This window comes from Periplaneta americana, chromosome 2 (assembly GCF_040183065.1).
Source record: "Periplaneta americana isolate PAMFEO1 chromosome 2, P.americana_PAMFEO1_priV1, whole genome shotgun sequence".
Lineage (NCBI taxonomy): Eukaryota > Metazoa > Arthropoda > Insecta > Blattodea > Blattidae > Periplaneta > Periplaneta americana.
In genome coordinates, this window is record NC_091118.1 from 190,028,111 (window position 1) to 190,045,456 (window position 17,346).

Consider the following 17,346-nt stretch of genomic DNA (forward strand, 5'->3'; position numbering starts at 1 on the left):
GTATTCTATAGACCTTACAACAGTATTGTAGCTTTAAACGTTAGGGGTGGAAGGGGTGAGACGGTGTAGCAATAGGTACGGTAACTTCAACATTGGTGGATTATTAATACTCTAAATTCATAGGGAAGTTATTGTGTATTTATTATGTACTAAATCAAAATTAATTATATAATTAATTCAAAATTAATTAATTATAGATGTTTGAGTAGTATGATAATTAACGTAAATCATTGACACATTCAAAATAAGTTAGAAGTAAATAATTATAAATAATTAAGAATTAAAAATGAATTTAAATTAAATACATAATCATCATTACTCCTATATAAAAATAAAACACTTTTCTACGTCTATAAGTTGAATTATAACAAAGAAAAACTTCGGAATATGCCTTATGTCTTTCACGTATTAAATTCTACAAGTGTTAAAAGTTGTGTAATCAAGATGTATAAAGAAAAGCTGTTGAAATTAGTCCTCCTAAGTTTCACGTATTCTTTTAAGTAATATTGAATTGAAATCAGGAGTTGTGTTGCACACTGTCTACTATGACTGGTCACAAAGATGTCTGTCCGTCAAGTGGGTCCTACATTTTGATTTCATAATTTTCATTCGTGAGAAGAACTGCTCACAGATATAGGTATGTAGTTCCAAACATTGCTTCCACAAACTGGCGAAAAATCGAATCTTTCTGTATTTCTTACTAATTGATAGTGATTGATAATTTGTTGGTTTGAGTGTGGCTTTTTTAATTATTACTTCTATGAATAGATGGCGAAGATAATAATCAGTGTTGTCAATCGTACATAAATATATCCGCATTATAGGATTCAATTTTTCATCCCACTCTACAGATTGTAAAACAACATGGGTTTAGCTGGAAACCGATGATATTGTCAATTATGAGAATAATTTATGCTTAATGTACATTATTTAGGAGTCCCCCGGAATAGCGTTGTATGGAACAACTTTGCTAAAAGTGAGATTTTTGTGGAATAATGTTGTACAGATGGTGTACACTGACGTTCAGAAGTATCTGACCTACGATTTTATGATCGTGTAAGCGAACTTTTTACCCACTGTATAACACAGAACCAAAGATATAAGAAAATTGACAAACTTCGAAATAGTTCTGCTATTTCTTAATAGTGACTCTATTATTGGGACTGATAAAAAAGTATTTGGGAGAATATCGATTTAGATTAGGTATAAATTATTCTCATAATTTACATTATCAGCGGTTTCCCGTTAAATCTAATGTTTTTACACAATCATTAGAGGGAGACGAACTTTTGAATTTTATAATGCGGGTATATTTATGTACTATTGGCAACACTGACTGTTACCTTCGCCATCTATTTCTAGAAGTAATAATTAAGGAAGTGACACTTACACGAACAAGTTATCGAAAACTATCCATTAGTGAGGTCAGATATCTATGAACGTCAGTGTACATTAGTAGAAGTCTTATATTTAATTTTGTGATGGGTAAATTTTGGTTAGAAATTTGGCATTCCTGAAAGAATGTTGTATAGCAACAACAATGGATCGCGCCAAAAGAGTGAAAGTTTCTCTTTCTGCTTTAAAATATTTCTCTCTTATTATTATTAATTGAATTGCTGATTGACAAAAGAAAGAAATTCCAGTTTTCGTTGGAATGAACTGAGATATTAGACAGAACTTTTGTTGATCCATCGGTACAATAGTAGAACCATCATTTTAGCCTATGTGACTAACACCATGTGGCTGCAAAGAGTTGTGTTACAACCATACAACGTTATTCCATTCTCAATTTTGTATTGTGTTTAATGGGAAAGCCTAAAGTTGACTGTGCCATACAACGTTCTTCCATGAAAAGTTCGTTATAAACTTATATTTATTCCTATTTCCTGTTTAAAGAACTGCTTCATTTTTTGTACTTATAACTGTTTCGATCTACACATTATAATACAACTCTTTTTTTCTCATTTCCCTAAAATTTTCTTTTTGTTCCTTACAACGTTATTCCGAGGGACCCCTCATATTTTCCCGGACACTTTTTTAATCACGCCATCTATTGAAAACTAGAGGAACTCTTTCAAAATTTATCAATTTTTATATCTTTGGTTCTTACTTGCCATGGTTGAAAAGTTCGCTTACACGATCATAAAATCGTAGGTCAGATAACTTTGAACGTCAATGTACCTAAGCAGCGCTACACAAATGAGTGGGCGCTATCATTACTTTGGCCGTCCATGGGTAGGTGACCCCTCTGGTCATACCTACAGTATATGCCGTAATAATGGAACCTGTATGTTGTTCCGAAAATTTCTAAATGTTAAGTTACGACACACGGTTGAATACCCAATACTTCTGAACACAATCATTATGAAAATCTAAAAACTCGTAGAGGTTTATGAACTCTAACGTCCAACAGTAGTTGTCAGCTGACTCTCTCACTAAAAACATCCTAATTAGATTCTGACATCGTTCGAGATTTAGAAAGAGACATAGTTTTAGGACATGCCTTTTCAAGCACTTCCATTTCTATCATTGTCATTACAGCATTACTCTGTAATGGTAATAAAAATATCACTATACGGTACTGATAAAGTTTTTTCATCTTTCAGATAAGACATGTCTTGTATGGGGCAAGACATGCTCCGGCACAGGAAATTGTTGGCTCTATGATGGGGAATCCCTGAGATACGTGCTCAACTTTACAGCTGCCAGTAAGTACATCTTGTGAAATTTCTCATATGATAATCATGGAAGTTATGTGCTCCACATTAATAATAATTCGTGGTACGATATCCCATGAAGGGCTAAGGCCGATGAGCAGGCTGTTGGCCTCACATCCACATGCCTCAGTAGAGGTGAATGATCATCCAACCAGTACGGAGATAACGTGCGGTCAGCATGCTATTTACATATCAATATGAGATTTTTTCAGCATATTTAAAATAGGCTATACACGTGTATAACGACGTAATCATTATTTCAACATCAGCTCACATAAATTCTTAAATATTTGGCTTTCAGAACAGCAATATTACATACTTATTTATTCTAAAATTAAGGAAAACATCGATAATTATAAAGTAGTTATAAACAAATCACACTCTCGTCAATTATTTGTGAACAGTTACCATCGAAAAAATCAATAGGTTTTAGAGATCAACCACATTTAAAATATCATGAAAAATTTACCTTAAGAAAATATGGAGGTGACTGGCTGCTCTTTGCTTCACCAGAGAAATTCCAATGACAGTCAAACAAATAAATTGAAGACAGAACTTGTAGACGATAACGTTCGGTTAGCTTCATGAAAGGTTTGCATTTATCTGAAAATGGCAAAATCGCAAAATTGCATTGTCCTGTCCTTAACTCATCGTAGAGGCTACCAAAATGCTAATCAACAGTAATTATCTAACAATGTGTTCATAAGAGTTGTTATAGCAATACAATGATGTGGTAGTAGTAGTAGTAGTAGTAGTAGTAGTAGTAGTAGTAGTAGTAGTAGTAGTAGTAGTAGTAGTAGTAGTAGTAGTAGTAGTAGTAGTAGTAGTAATAATAATAATAATAATAATAATAATAATAATAATAATGTGTTAAACTGATTGCAAATATTACATCAGGCACTAGAAACCAATCTCGCATTTCGGAACGAAAAATAAAGTAAGCTCTACTGAATATCAATCTGATTGCAAATATATATCAGGCTCTAGAAATCAATATTGGATTTGCAAAGAAAAATAAAGTAATCTCTGCTGAATATAAATCTGATTGCAAATATACATATCAGGCTTTGGAAATCAATGTTGGATTTGTAAAGAAAAATAAAGTAATCTCTGCTGAATATAAATCTGATTGCAAATATATATCAGGCTTTAGAAATCAATGTTGGATTTGGCATGAAAAATAAAGTAAGCTCTACTGAATATAAATCTGATTGCAAATGTGCATCAGGCTTTGGAAATCAATTATGGATTTGGAATGAAAAATAAAGTGAGCTCTACTGAATATCAATCTAATTGCAAATAATACATAAGGCTTTGGAATTCAATGTTGGGTTTGGAAAGAAAAATAATGTAATCTCTACTGACTATCAATCTGATTGAAAATATACATTAGGCTTTAGAAATAAATGATGGATTTGCAAAGAAAAATAAAGTAATCTCTGCTGAATATAAATCTGGTTGCAAATATATATCAGGCTTTGGAAATCAATGTTGGATTTGGAAAGAAAAACAAAGTAATCTCTGCTGAATATAACTCTGATTGCAAATGTGCATCAGGCTTTAGAAATCAATTATGGATTTGGGATGAAAAATAAAGTAAACTCTACTGAATATTAATCAGATTGCAAATATACATCAGGCTTTGGAAATAAATGTTGAATTTGGAATGAAAAATAAAGTAATCTCTACTGAATATAAATCTGATTGCAAATATACATCAGGCTTTGGAAATCAATGCTGGATTTGGAAAGAAAAATAAAGTAATCTCTACTGAATATAAATCTGATTGCAAATATACATCAGGCTTTGGAAATCAATGCTGGATTTGGAAAGAAAAATAAAGTAATCTCTACTGAATATAAATCTGATTGTAAATATATACCAGGCTTTGGAAATCAATGCTGGATATGGAAAGAAAAATAAAGTAATCTCTACTGAATATAAATCTGATTGCAAATATATATATATATATATATATATACACATCAGACTTTGGAAATCAATGCTGGATTTATAATGAAAAGTAAAGTAAGATCTACTGAATATCAATCTAATTGCAAATAATACATAAGGCTTTAGAATTCAAAGTTGGATTTGGAACGAAAAATAAAGTAAAATCTACTGAATATCAATCAGATTGCAAATATAGCCTAAATCAGGCTTTGAAATCAATGTTGGATTTGGAAAGAAAAATAAAGTAATGTCTACTGAATATAAATCTCATTGAAAATATACATCAGGCTTTGGAAATCAAGATTGGATTTCGAAATGTAAAATAAAATAAGCTCTACTGATTAACAACATGATTGCAAATAAACATCAGGCACTGGAAATCAATCTTGGATTTCGGAATGGAAAATAAAGTAAGCCCTATTGAATATAAAACCTGGCGAACAATAGTAAATCAGCATTGCAGACACTGTTACTGTGTGATGTAATCCCTAATTATACATAAAGTATATAGGCTAGTATATGAAACTATTACACCAAATAAACCGGATACTGAACTAAATTTTATCATAGATATTATCGATATCTATATTTTCAAAAACGCAGAGGCTATGGATATCGAAGAAGGCCTGCATTCAAATGAATACAAAGACGTATATAAAATCTGAAAGTCATCCTTATTGACATAACTGCACTTAGCACTAAAGTATTCAAAAAGATTTATGTGGATCTCAAATTAATTAGCCGCAAAGCACAGGATTCAATTTTACGAAGAAAATTTTTAGAATTATTGGCATTGTCTTGAATAAATCAAACAACCAGAAATGAAGTAAGACAGGTGCCCACAAGTTCTGTTTCCTGGATGAAGAAGTTGTAAACTACATAATTTCAACACTACTGCAACAAAATAAATCAATTTCAGTATTTGGAAGTTAAAGTATCACTGCTAATTGTAGCAAAACAAATTAAATTCAGTATTTGAACGTTAAATTAGCACTGTTTGTATCTCATTAGGTTTTAGGAAAATAATACAAAAGCAAATGTCAATTTCAAGGGCTACACTGGAACATGTCCTAAATTTGTAAACAGGATAATTTCAATACTATTGCTGTAGAATAAATCAAATTCAGTATTTGGAAGATAAACTAGCACTGTTTGTATCTGATTAGATTTCAGGAAAACAATACAAAAGCAAATGTTAATTTCAAGAGCTATACTGGAACATGTCCTAAATTTGTAAACAGGATAATTTCAATACTATTGCTACAGGATAAATCAAATTCAGTATCTGAAAGTTAAACTAGCACTGTTTGTATCTAATTAGGTTTCAGGAAAACAATACAAAAGCAAATGCCAATTTCAAGGGCTACACTGGAACATGTCCTAAATTTGTAAACAGGATAATTTCAATACTATTGCTACAGGATAAATCAAATTCAGTATTTGAAAGTTAAACTAGCACTGTTTGTATCTAATTAGGTTTCAGGAAAACAATACAAAAGCAAATGTCAATTTCAAGGGCTACACTGGAACATGTCCTAAATTTGTAAACAGGATAGTTTCAATACTATTGCTGCAGGATAAATCAAATTCAGTATTTGAAAGTTAAACTAGCACTATTTGTATCTGATTAGGTTTCAGGAAAACAATAAGCAAATATCAATTTTAAGGGCCACACTGGAATAGATCCTAAATTTGTAAACAGGATAATTTCAATATTTTTGCAACAAAATAAATGAAATCCAGTACTTGGAAGTTAAAGTAGTACTGCTAATTATACAAAAATGAAATTATTAAACTCAGTATCTGAAAGTTAAACTAACATTGTTTATTGAAGCAAAACGAATTGTATTCATTATTTCAAAATTCAATTGGTACTGCTTGGTATGGTGAAAGAATCCAAATAGAAAGCTCATTTTCAAGGATTGCAACGGAATATGTCCTAAATTTATGTACAGGATAACTCCGAATCTAGTTCAGCAAAATTAATCAAATTCAGTATTTAGAAGTTTCAATAGCACTGCTTAGATAATATTAGATTCCAGGAAGAGAATATTAAAGCAAAGCTCATGTTCAAGAAGTACACAGAAACAGGTTCTTAATTTGCAAACAAGTTCATTTCAATACTATTACAACAGAATTTAAAAAATCAATCAAATTTAATATTGGGAAGTAAAACTAGCACAGTTTGGTTATAATTATGTTTGAGAAAAATAGTACAAAAGAAAGCTCAATTTCAAGCATTAAAATGCAATGGAATAGGTCCTAAATTTGTGAAGATAATTATTTTAATATAAGTGTAGCAAGATAAATGAATTCTAGTATTTGAATATTAAATTCAAGTATTTAGCTCTGATTTGGTTTTTAAAAAGCAAAAGGGACACAGTATTACTTTTAGGCTCTACATGACTAGAGGCACATAAAATTGTAATTATAATATAAATAATAGTAATTAATATACAAATATGTTAAATACACATTATTGGAAACTAGATTATGATAATTTATGTTTTGATTAGTTACTGCACAAAAATTGAAGGGATAATTTGGATAAAGTCAGAACTTTTTCAAACAGATAAAATAACTTTAGAAGCATATACGTTAAATATTTATTACATTAGAATGTGGTTAGTTATGTTCAAGGTATGGATGAAAAATACACAATAGATGTAAATGTGAAACCATCTTAATTCACTGTTAGTAGTAATACTGGAATTGTTTAATGCTAAATATTGGAAACTAGGTACCTTCGCAAAGTTTAGATTTTATTAGAATTGCCCAAATAAGTAAGTGATACTTCAGACATAGCCTGAACTTTTCCAGCTAGGGTATACAACTTCGTGTCAAATATGAAATTACTGGGATAGCTTTGGGGATGCATCACAGAACTCGTGACTACACATCACATATCTGGAGCTGCGTGTCACTTAACTAAACCCTCATCAAACTCTCTATACTGTTGTAACAAAGGACGATGTATTGTTATCACAGTCCTAGTGATTGCGAAGTGGTGTATCTAAACTTAATATTCAACCTTGGAAGATTTAAATATTTCTTGCCATTATTCCATCATTTATCCATAATCCAAAATCATCTTTAACACAGAAGCAAGAGAAAATGCTGCACCTTACAAAGGTACCTACATTGAAAGTACAGTACATCTTTACAATAGCGTTACCAAAGGAAAGTGGGTAGCAAAGGTCTCCCACCAAAGACACAACGGAATACCGTGAGAGAGAGGGGTTTAGGTAGGGCAATGATATTCTTACACAATTGTGGGTATATGCAAAGCATACTAAAAGTCTAACAACCTAACCTGTTACTGATTCCATTTACGAAAACTCGTCTTTTCTCTGTAGTCAGTATGGAAACCCACAGAAATTAGATGTACTTGCTACTCTTCCCTGCCGCCTACTCCTTCCACCTCGACGGAGCGATCCCGCATGCCCGCAACTCTCAGCCGGCCCCTTCTATCAGAGCAACTTTCCACCTTTATTTCGGTGCGAAATTGGTGTCGCCACTCAAATTTCTTTTGCTTACGGTACATATGATTCGACTAGAAGCCAAATATGTAAATACTTTGTACTTTAAAGTGGTAACGCACTTGTAAAGAAATACCCAAAGTACCAGTACCTTTTTTCTTTGCTGACCAGCCCCTTTGATAAAATATGTTCTACAGAGTAAGTATCCGAGGAAATATCTGAGATTGATTTCGATGCCTCAATTTACGGAAGTTAAACAATAACAAGTAATACATTAACATAGCAATTCTTTTGTCTCCTAACCAATATATCCTAAATGACAATGTTACATGAACTGAAACTCAATCGATGTCTGCTCATGTTAAAGAAACCATTACACATAATACAGACGTATACATAACCCATGTGATATTACTTACATTAAAGCAAGCAAAATTATCTTATTTATTTGAAGTAAATTCGGGAAGACTGTAGAATTCGATCACAGTAATGGATTCCTGAACGGATCAAAGATCCCGATGCGTTGCTGTATCTATAACCTAATGAGAATTACTTCCTTCTTTCGCCACTGTTGGCGCTATTTCTCTGCACTGGCGTTCAAAGATACATGACCAATTCTAATCGATAGTGATCGATAATTTGTTCATGTAAGTGTGGTTTCTTTAGTTATTACTTTTACGAATAGACGGCGAAGGTAACAGTCAGTATAAATATACTCGCATTAGTTAATTGACATGTTCACCCACTCTAATGTTCGTAAAAATCATTAGGTTTAGCGGGAAACCGTTGATACTGTCAATTTTATGAGAATAATTTATACTTAATCTACATCAACATTTTTTCAAATACTTTTTACTCATCCCAATAACAGTGTCACCTATTGAGAACTAGCGTAACTATTTCAAAGTTTGTCGATTTGCTATATCTTTGACTCTGACTTATCCCGTGGCTATAAATTTCGCTTACACGATCAGAAAATTCTAGGTCGGATATCTTTGAATGCCGGTGTACAACAGAGCTTCTTGGTCTATAAGGATCATATCGAATATTTCTCGAATAAAATGCAGTTCAGAAAATAACACTCATTTGAGACATCTGTGCCGACGGAGGTTACTGGAACTACTGATATGTAGATGAGATTTGTCCCCAACATTCGTAAACATAATACTTGCATTACCCTCAGAAAAATTCACTCGTATTTGAAATCACTAATATTTAACCGGTAATTATTTAATCATAATTTTTATTTAGAATTTTCTATAATGCTGTAATTTTTCTCAAACATACTTACAAACCATGAAATAAATACTCTTTCTATTCCCGGTACGTTGGCCAAAAATCCTATCTTTCCGATGCTCCTTGTTTGGTTTTTGGCATTTCATTTTTTATGCTATGCGAGAAGCTGACCCGGTGTAGCAACCCCCCAACCTGGAGGGCCAGGTTATTTTTAATCTAGATTTTGTTCCTCTAGCCATTGGCAAAACCAGGCCTGCAGAACTCGCAAAGTAGGGGAACTATGACGTCAGCCTCACTCCACTTCTATTGTGTATGATCGACTTCCGCCCCAGGAATGAATGTTTATGCAGCCAAGCGTAACTAGAACGCCGTGACCGCACAGGTAGAAAAGGTGGGTGGGGTAAAAGGGGGGAGGAAAGCAGTCGCTCTCAAGAGCTACAGTTCTGCAGGCCTGGACAAAACCAATGTCAAACTGCAAGGCAGCAATTACTGCTGATCCACGGGAAATAATAATAATAGTCTAATAATAATAATAATAATAATAATAATAATAATAATAATAATAATAATAATAGGCTAATAATAATGACAATAATAACCCATTAAGGGCTAAGGGCAAATCAGCCAACTTCTGGCCACATCCACATACCTCAGAAGAGGTGTACGATCATCAATCCAGTACTGGGGAACGTGTAGGAAAAACGATGATGTCCTCAGCCGATAGAGCTGATTTTCGAACTCGAATTTCGCTACTTATTCTAGCTTCCTAAATTCATCATGATGCTGGGTAAGTATCGGTCCCATACAATGGCTAAAATTTCATGAGAAAATCCCTTCCCCTAAAGACTCAAATTAGCACGCATTACGTAACGCAAGTTCAGGCATTCTATCCTAGATCGCGAAACATGGCGCGGGACTCAGTTCTTCTAAAGTGTGAAAATTGTATTCATACACATCTCTTTCTTTAAATTTTCTCACGAGGTAAAACTCATGTAGCATAAGAACAAGTGAGGATTTATAATTTTATTGAACTTCTCTTCCTTAGCTGACGACTAATCACCGTTATGGTGCTGTCTTGTTAAAAACCAATTCACATATGTATATGCCAATTCAGTTAAGAGGTTAGGTACAGCTTACAGCAGTAAAATTTTTGGAAATATTCAACATTTTTTCCCTCCATTATTGTATCTTGTACAATAATGAAAATTGGTATGTGTAAAACACTGTCCTTCTGCTATATGAAAAAAAAATATATTATGATTTAAAAAAAATTACTTCTATATGTATAGGTATATATATATATATATATATATATATATATATATATATATATATATTTTCAAAATTCAAAATGTGCTGTCCACTGTGCAGTGATAAAGCTTTTCCCTCATAACTCATAAACTTGTTAACTTTTTCATATTCTCTCGCTTTTATTTTATTTCTGAAACTCATGTTTACAATATCATGCTCTTTCAACTACATTCCTTAATAAATATTTTTTTTTAATTTGTGTTAGAAGAAAATACTGATATTTGACCATTTTGTAAAATAAATTTATTTTTTATCAGGCAATCTATCACAGACGGAGAAGTGATCTTGCATCTTATTGTAGATATGACATGCATTAATACATACAAGAAAGTTCATGAAAGTATGTTGGATAGTTTTTGAGTTCTGTGGGAAAAGCTTCATCACTGCATAGTGAACTGAATTTAAAAAGAAAAAAATGTAAATAACTTTTTTAAAACTTAAAAATATTTTTTTCATATAGCAGAAGGACAGTGGAAATGGAAATATAACAATTGGAGATTTATCCTTCGAAGAGGTAGAAAAATTAAAATATCTTGGAGCAACAGTAACAAATATAAATGACACTCGGGAGGAAATTAAACGCAGAATAAATATGGGAAATGCGTGTTATTATTCGGTTGAGAAGCTCTTGTCATCCAGTCTGCTGTCTAAAAATCTGAAAATTAGAATTTATAAAACAGTTATATTACCGGTTCTTCTATATGGGTTGTGAAACTTGGACTTTCACTCTGAGAGAGGAACATAGGTTAAGGGTGTTTGAGAATAAGGTGCTTAGGAAAATATTTGGGGCTAAGCGGGATGAAGTTACAGGAGAATGGAGAAAGTTACACAACACAGAACTGCACGCATTGTATTCTTCACCTGACATAATTAGGAACTTAAAATCCAGACGTTTGAGATGGGCGGGGCATGTAGCACGTATGGGCGAATCCAGAAATGCATATAGAGTGTTAGTTGGGAGACCGGAGAGAAAAAGACCTTTAGGGAGGCCGAGACGTAGATGGGTGGATAATATTAAAATGGATTTGAAGGATGATGATAGAGACTGGATTAATATTGCACAGGATAGGGACCGCTGGCGGGCTTATGTGAGGGCGGCAATGAACCTTCGGGTTCCTTAAAAGCCATTTGTAAGTAAGTAAGTAGGACAGTGTTTTACACATACTACATTATTGTACAAGATACAGTAGTGGAGGAAAAAAATGTTGAATATTTCCAAAATTTTACTTCTGTAAGCTGTACCTAACCCCTTAAGGAAAAAATATAGCCTATATAAATTTTAATAAGTAATGTAAATGTATATTAATATGTGTCTCTTATTCACAGGTTTTGTATCTATTGGCACAGTTTTCGATACAGCTGTGTGGTATTTCTCAAAGAACATCACGATATTCGACGAGGAGGTAGAACTTAAGGATGTCGAAGAAACTCGGGAGAAGATCATCACCGATGAATGAACAGTATAGCGCTCGTGAGTGTGGAAGTGACTCTACGCAGTGTCTGCAGGGAGATACATGTCTCAGTCAAAGCCTCGAATGGACAAGACTTTGATTTTATTCAAAACACGTGTGTGTGGTTACGATGAATGTTCCGTGTGATAATTACATTATAAGATCACTATTTCAAAAATTCTTAAATAACTTCACTAGAACAGTGACTAAAACTGGTGGTGTTTTCCCAGTGGGTAATCTTCGGACGTTTGAAACAATAATAGTGTTATCATAAGTTAAAATAGATTATAAGAGTGATTTTATAAAGCTGGAGAAGGTTTTGTATGTTACAATTTAAACCCAAAGAAATTGTATTTGTAAGTTGCAAGGTGTGTCGGAGTGGTTTACAGAGTTAGGAAAAAAACACGTTCGTCATTTCTGTAAAAATTAACTCTTCTACGTTTCGTTGAGTAGGATGAATTTTTTTCTAAGCGTTTCCACGCATTTCGTTCTGTTTCCCTCAATTATCGGTACGTCTCTTGTTTTCCGAAAGACGGCAGTTTCTTCGGCAGTTTTACGTTACTTATCAGACAGATGGCTGGTCTGTCGCCGAAGAGATTGATGACATAGGAATGTAACGATTAGGGTTGGCTCACAGTCTAGTATATACAGTCGCGAAGTTCAATACGTAGTAAATATGCAAACATTAGGTAGTTGCTCACCACTAACATCGCTAATATCGCCTCATTACAGGCAATGCAAAATAGTACCGTCACAGTCTATTGTTTCTAGCACCCTCAAAACTCAAGCTTCGTGACTATATTTAGTAGACTGTTGTTGGCTGTTTCTGATCCCGAATCTAGAAGGTGACTATTACATTTATTATTGATAAGCAAGGGTAGAGAACGTAAACAACACAAATTAAGGGAGGGCTATAGAGAAAATACGACATTTTTGGACAAAAAAAATGGATTTTTTTCTGTAAATGGTTCTTAATATCCTACTCTGCATATTTGAAGAGTTTCAGGACGTGAGACCATTGGAAACCCTCCTAATGACATCATAATTAAATGTCCGAGCTATTTAAGTGTAAACTTTAAATTCATTTTTCTCCGCTGTAATATTTTGTGTATTTTTCCCCATCAAAACCACTACACTTCTGCAATTTTGTAGTTAAAGAGCTGAATTTTTTCTGTATATTCACTATACCGTGGTTAACAATTTTGTGTAGAAATTTATTTTCACTCTCACACTTTTAAATAAATAAATGTGACAAACAAAATAATTAAAAAAAATATTGGTGTTATTTAAAAATTATTTTACTTCCGTAATCTGGTATTATTAAAAAAATAATCGATAGTTCTCTTCCAAACGTAACTGTAGCGCTGTATGAAAATATTCAGATTGAACGAAATTTGTATGAGTAGAATTTTTAAAATCCGCCTCTTTTTGGGGAATTGAATAACTGAAAAATATAAGTATGTAATGAAGTACTAACTTTGGTAATTCTGTTAGGTTGCTAAGATATATTTACGTACAAAAAATTAAAACTGAATCTTAAAAAAATGTAGAAAAATACATCTTCTCTATAGTCTCCTCTTAAGAGTACGTATTGTGTCGAAACAGACCGATCAGAGTATAGTAAACAATGTCAGACAAAGCGACTATGTGGACTATGAGTCAATAAGAATCTCACCTCGTTCTACAACTACTGAATCTTTTTTCTCCTTGTGAATGTTGTCAGAACATAACAGCTATGTCTAATCTAAAAGCTATGTTTTGAGTAAGAAACCGCCAGCCCTATTTATAATCTGTTGTAGTGTTGTTACAACATAAACAACTTCCGCTTCATGAGATTTTAGTCAGACAGTACGTACAGTATAACTGGGAACATTAGACCTGAGCATAGCCAGATACGCGCAAAGGGTAAGGCACTTTCTGTCTTCCACTGCAGAGGAGATGATGCCATCAAGGTCTACTGTGCATACCAATGTTTGGTTCAGGTTTTACCAAACACGCGCAGAGAGAAAGGCACTTACTCCATTCCTCCAGCCGCTACAGAGGAGGTGAAACGGCAATAACAACAATTCCGATAGTCCTAAGTGTGTTTAAATTCTAACTGGACAACTGGGACTGAATTCGTGTTCTTGTTGGGGACGAATTTATATTTTTAAATGGGAAGAAAAATGTTTGTACCAGTATGGCTGAGGCAGGATTTATGTTCTTGTTTGGAACGAATTTATGTGTAGAAGGTTACTTGGGGCCAATTTCGTAAATGCGAGATGATCTCATCGTCATCTATTTCGCATACAAATGTTTGACTCAAGTCTTACATTCCCAGATATACCTCTCAAAAATTTCTAGGATCCTATTCACAAAAACTATAGTAATTTTGTGTGTTTCTTACATATTTTTAAGATCGAATCTGTGAGCCAGGTCACAAATGTCTCGTACATTTTTAGAGTAATATATTATTTTTGTTCGACCATGCCGAAATGTAGTAGTTATACACCTGGTAGCAGTACTTTAATGCATGTCATTAAAGTACACCTATTCATTAAAGTTCAGGTTTTCGATTATTCTCGGATATGCAATCGAAAGGTAACGAGGGAAACGTCACGGAGGCTGGAAATCCAATACTGCCGCAGAAGGTCATGTTCTGTTACTATAATAATTAGCGTTACTTGTAAATAATATTCAAATAAATTCAATTTGTCATCTCGTTTTTCAATTCTAAATCAATTTCCAGGTTATACCAAAATTAGTTCATGTTATTCTCTACATCAAGGTCAATGACATTATTGTTCCTCTGAAAAAATCAACACTTTCGCGTCTGCGCACATCTCACACGAGCTATGCACAAGGTCACTTCCGATCTTGAGTCAGATACAAATAAAATGATACTTCTGAATAATTTCAAGTTAGAAGTATGGTCGAGCATAAAAAGTCGTATGAAATTTTTCTATAATGGTAATTAAGACGCTCGTATGAAAATTATGAAACTCGCTTAAGCTCGTTTCATAAACAAACATACTTGCGTCTTAATTACTATCATTATAGGCTCGTTGCATAATGTACTTGTTTAATTTCAAATAGGCTTATTATAAGTGGAACTGGAGTGTGGATATGTACATTCTCTAAACTGCAAAATCTTCTCTGGAAGAGGGAACGGCATCGAAACTGTGAAGTTACCAAATGTTAACTATTTCCGAGATTTTAGTGCTATAAAGCTACTGTAATTTGAGTACAATAATTGCAAGATCCAGTACATCCCATTTAATAGATGCATGTGTTGACGCCATGTGCCTGTGAATAAAGATTGGAAGGGGTTATGATTTTATACGCATGGTTTTACAGCTGGTATGTAGACCCATTGTTAAGTGTCAAATAATTTGTGTTAATAAATCCTGAGCCGTAATTTCTTTAGTATTCTCATTTTTGTAATTTTAAGAAACCTACAGCTGACGGTAGAGAGATGGAATCGAGATCTGAGGCAGCACACAAGCGCGGTTCGAATTCCGCTAAAGATTACCTGTCTGGATTTTCCCAACATTTCTCCTATCTCTAGCGCATATGATGGGTAATCTCATGATGAATCTTAGGCCTCATCTCACCATCTCGCTATCACCAATTCCACCGAAAATCACTGTAAACCTTCACGCTACAGTACGTTCCGAACAGAGAGAGAAAAATCTTGTCCGCGGACGTTGTTATCTTCATTTTACCTGTTGATTTATGTTGGCACAAGATTTTAGAAAGTTAAGGAAATTCTGCTTATACAAATTCCTGCCGTAAGCTCTATGGAAATATCTTAGAATGTTGGGAGTAAGACTAAACCTTTTCGTTCTGCAAAGGAATTTTATAATGTTACATTTGTTCGATTCAAAAGGACAAAACTAAAAAGCTTTCAGTCATTTATTATAATAATACATTGTTTTCTTAAACTAACTGAGCATATTGGGAATTAAATCAATAGCTTTCCCGAAACACGCTACGATATGTTTCATATAAAGCTTTTTTTTTTCTCGAAGAGGAAGCAAAAACAAGCAAAATTGTATTAAACTTTTTTGTCTGAAATATCTCAAAGAATAATCCCTTGAAATTAATGACATCACTATATAGTAGGCTTATGTTATTTACGTTAGATAACGATATAAAATACAATCATTTCTATATTATCAGAACAGTGATATAGACTACTTTACCAGCGAATAGGGATTATAAAGAATGGACACTGAGCGAATTTTCCTGTGTTTTGTTTCTTTGTGTGGCAGCGTTTAGTTCCACTTTTAAGCGCTAGAGGTTAGTGTAATCGAGCATACGCTAAGATAATAATTGAGTATAGAGTTGAGATACAGGATCCAAACATCGCCTACCTTATTGCATAATCCAGTAACGCTTTGCTTCAAATAAATTCAAGTTAACAGCTTTTCCTTATTTCTCAGTGGCAAACTAGTTGTAATAATAATTTTTTATATTTCAGATATAATAAATTATATTATAAAATAATATAATACATTATAAAATTAAGTATCAAATTCGTTTAATATGTGTATATAATATAATATAGGTATATGGTTTTACTTCTCATAAGAGTTTTGTTTTTCCATTCTCAGCGCTATCAAATCATTACATTTTAATTGTTGTTCGGGTCAACGTCTCAACTCTCATTATAAAGGAACTCTAGAGTCTAGACATTACAGTTAATGACGGATTTATTATTTTATGGATCCAATTTATTTTATTTGAGTACATAGTGTACCTAGATATATTAATTATATGTGTTATATTTCCGCTGTGTCGACTGCTAGCTGGTGTGATGTCAGCGCCAACTCTAGGGAGAAAACAGAATCTCACGCTCTAGCTGGCTTGAAGGTCATTGAAATCAGTCCGGCTACATCAAAGGTACCGACGCGAAGTGTCCATACTTAATTACCTATACGCTGGCTTTACCGTGTTACAATGTTAAATATAACATATACTCACATTTTAAAATCTGGTAGAGATCCGTGATGTGCAGTTTAGATTATTAAAAAACCTCAAATAGGGTAAAGGCATTTCAATGTGGGAAAAGTTGAAGAGGAATGCATTACACACAGTTAATGATTACTATTGAGTCAAAGTCTACCATAAGAACAAAATTAATACATTTTCACATGTTTTAATTACCGATTTCTCCCATCCTGTCTTCTTATGAATAGAATGGTGATAATATTTTCT

At 33.2% G+C, this 17,346-nt stretch overlaps 1 protein-coding gene and 1 long non-coding RNA gene across 3 annotated transcripts in view; both read left to right on the plus strand.

Annotated features, from left to right (window-relative positions):
* The window catches only part of LOC138694955 (solute carrier organic anion transporter family member 74D-like), a 110,084-nt gene extending 94,540 nt beyond the window's left edge, over positions 1–15,544 (plus strand). For both annotated transcript variants that reach the window (XM_069819177.1, XM_069819178.1), the window contains exons 12-13: positions 2,607–2,708; positions 12,023–15,544. In XM_069819177.1, the coding sequence (XP_069675278.1) occupies positions 2,607–2,708; positions 12,023–12,153 (233 nt within the window). In that variant the 3' untranslated portion in view covers positions 12,154–15,544. The remainder of the gene's footprint in view (positions 1–2,606; positions 2,709–12,022) is intronic.
* LOC138694957 (uncharacterized) overlaps positions 1–17,346 on the plus strand; it is a 223,060-nt gene that overhangs the window by 195,732 nt on the left and 9,982 nt on the right. The gene's annotated exons all lie outside the window — the stretch shown is intronic.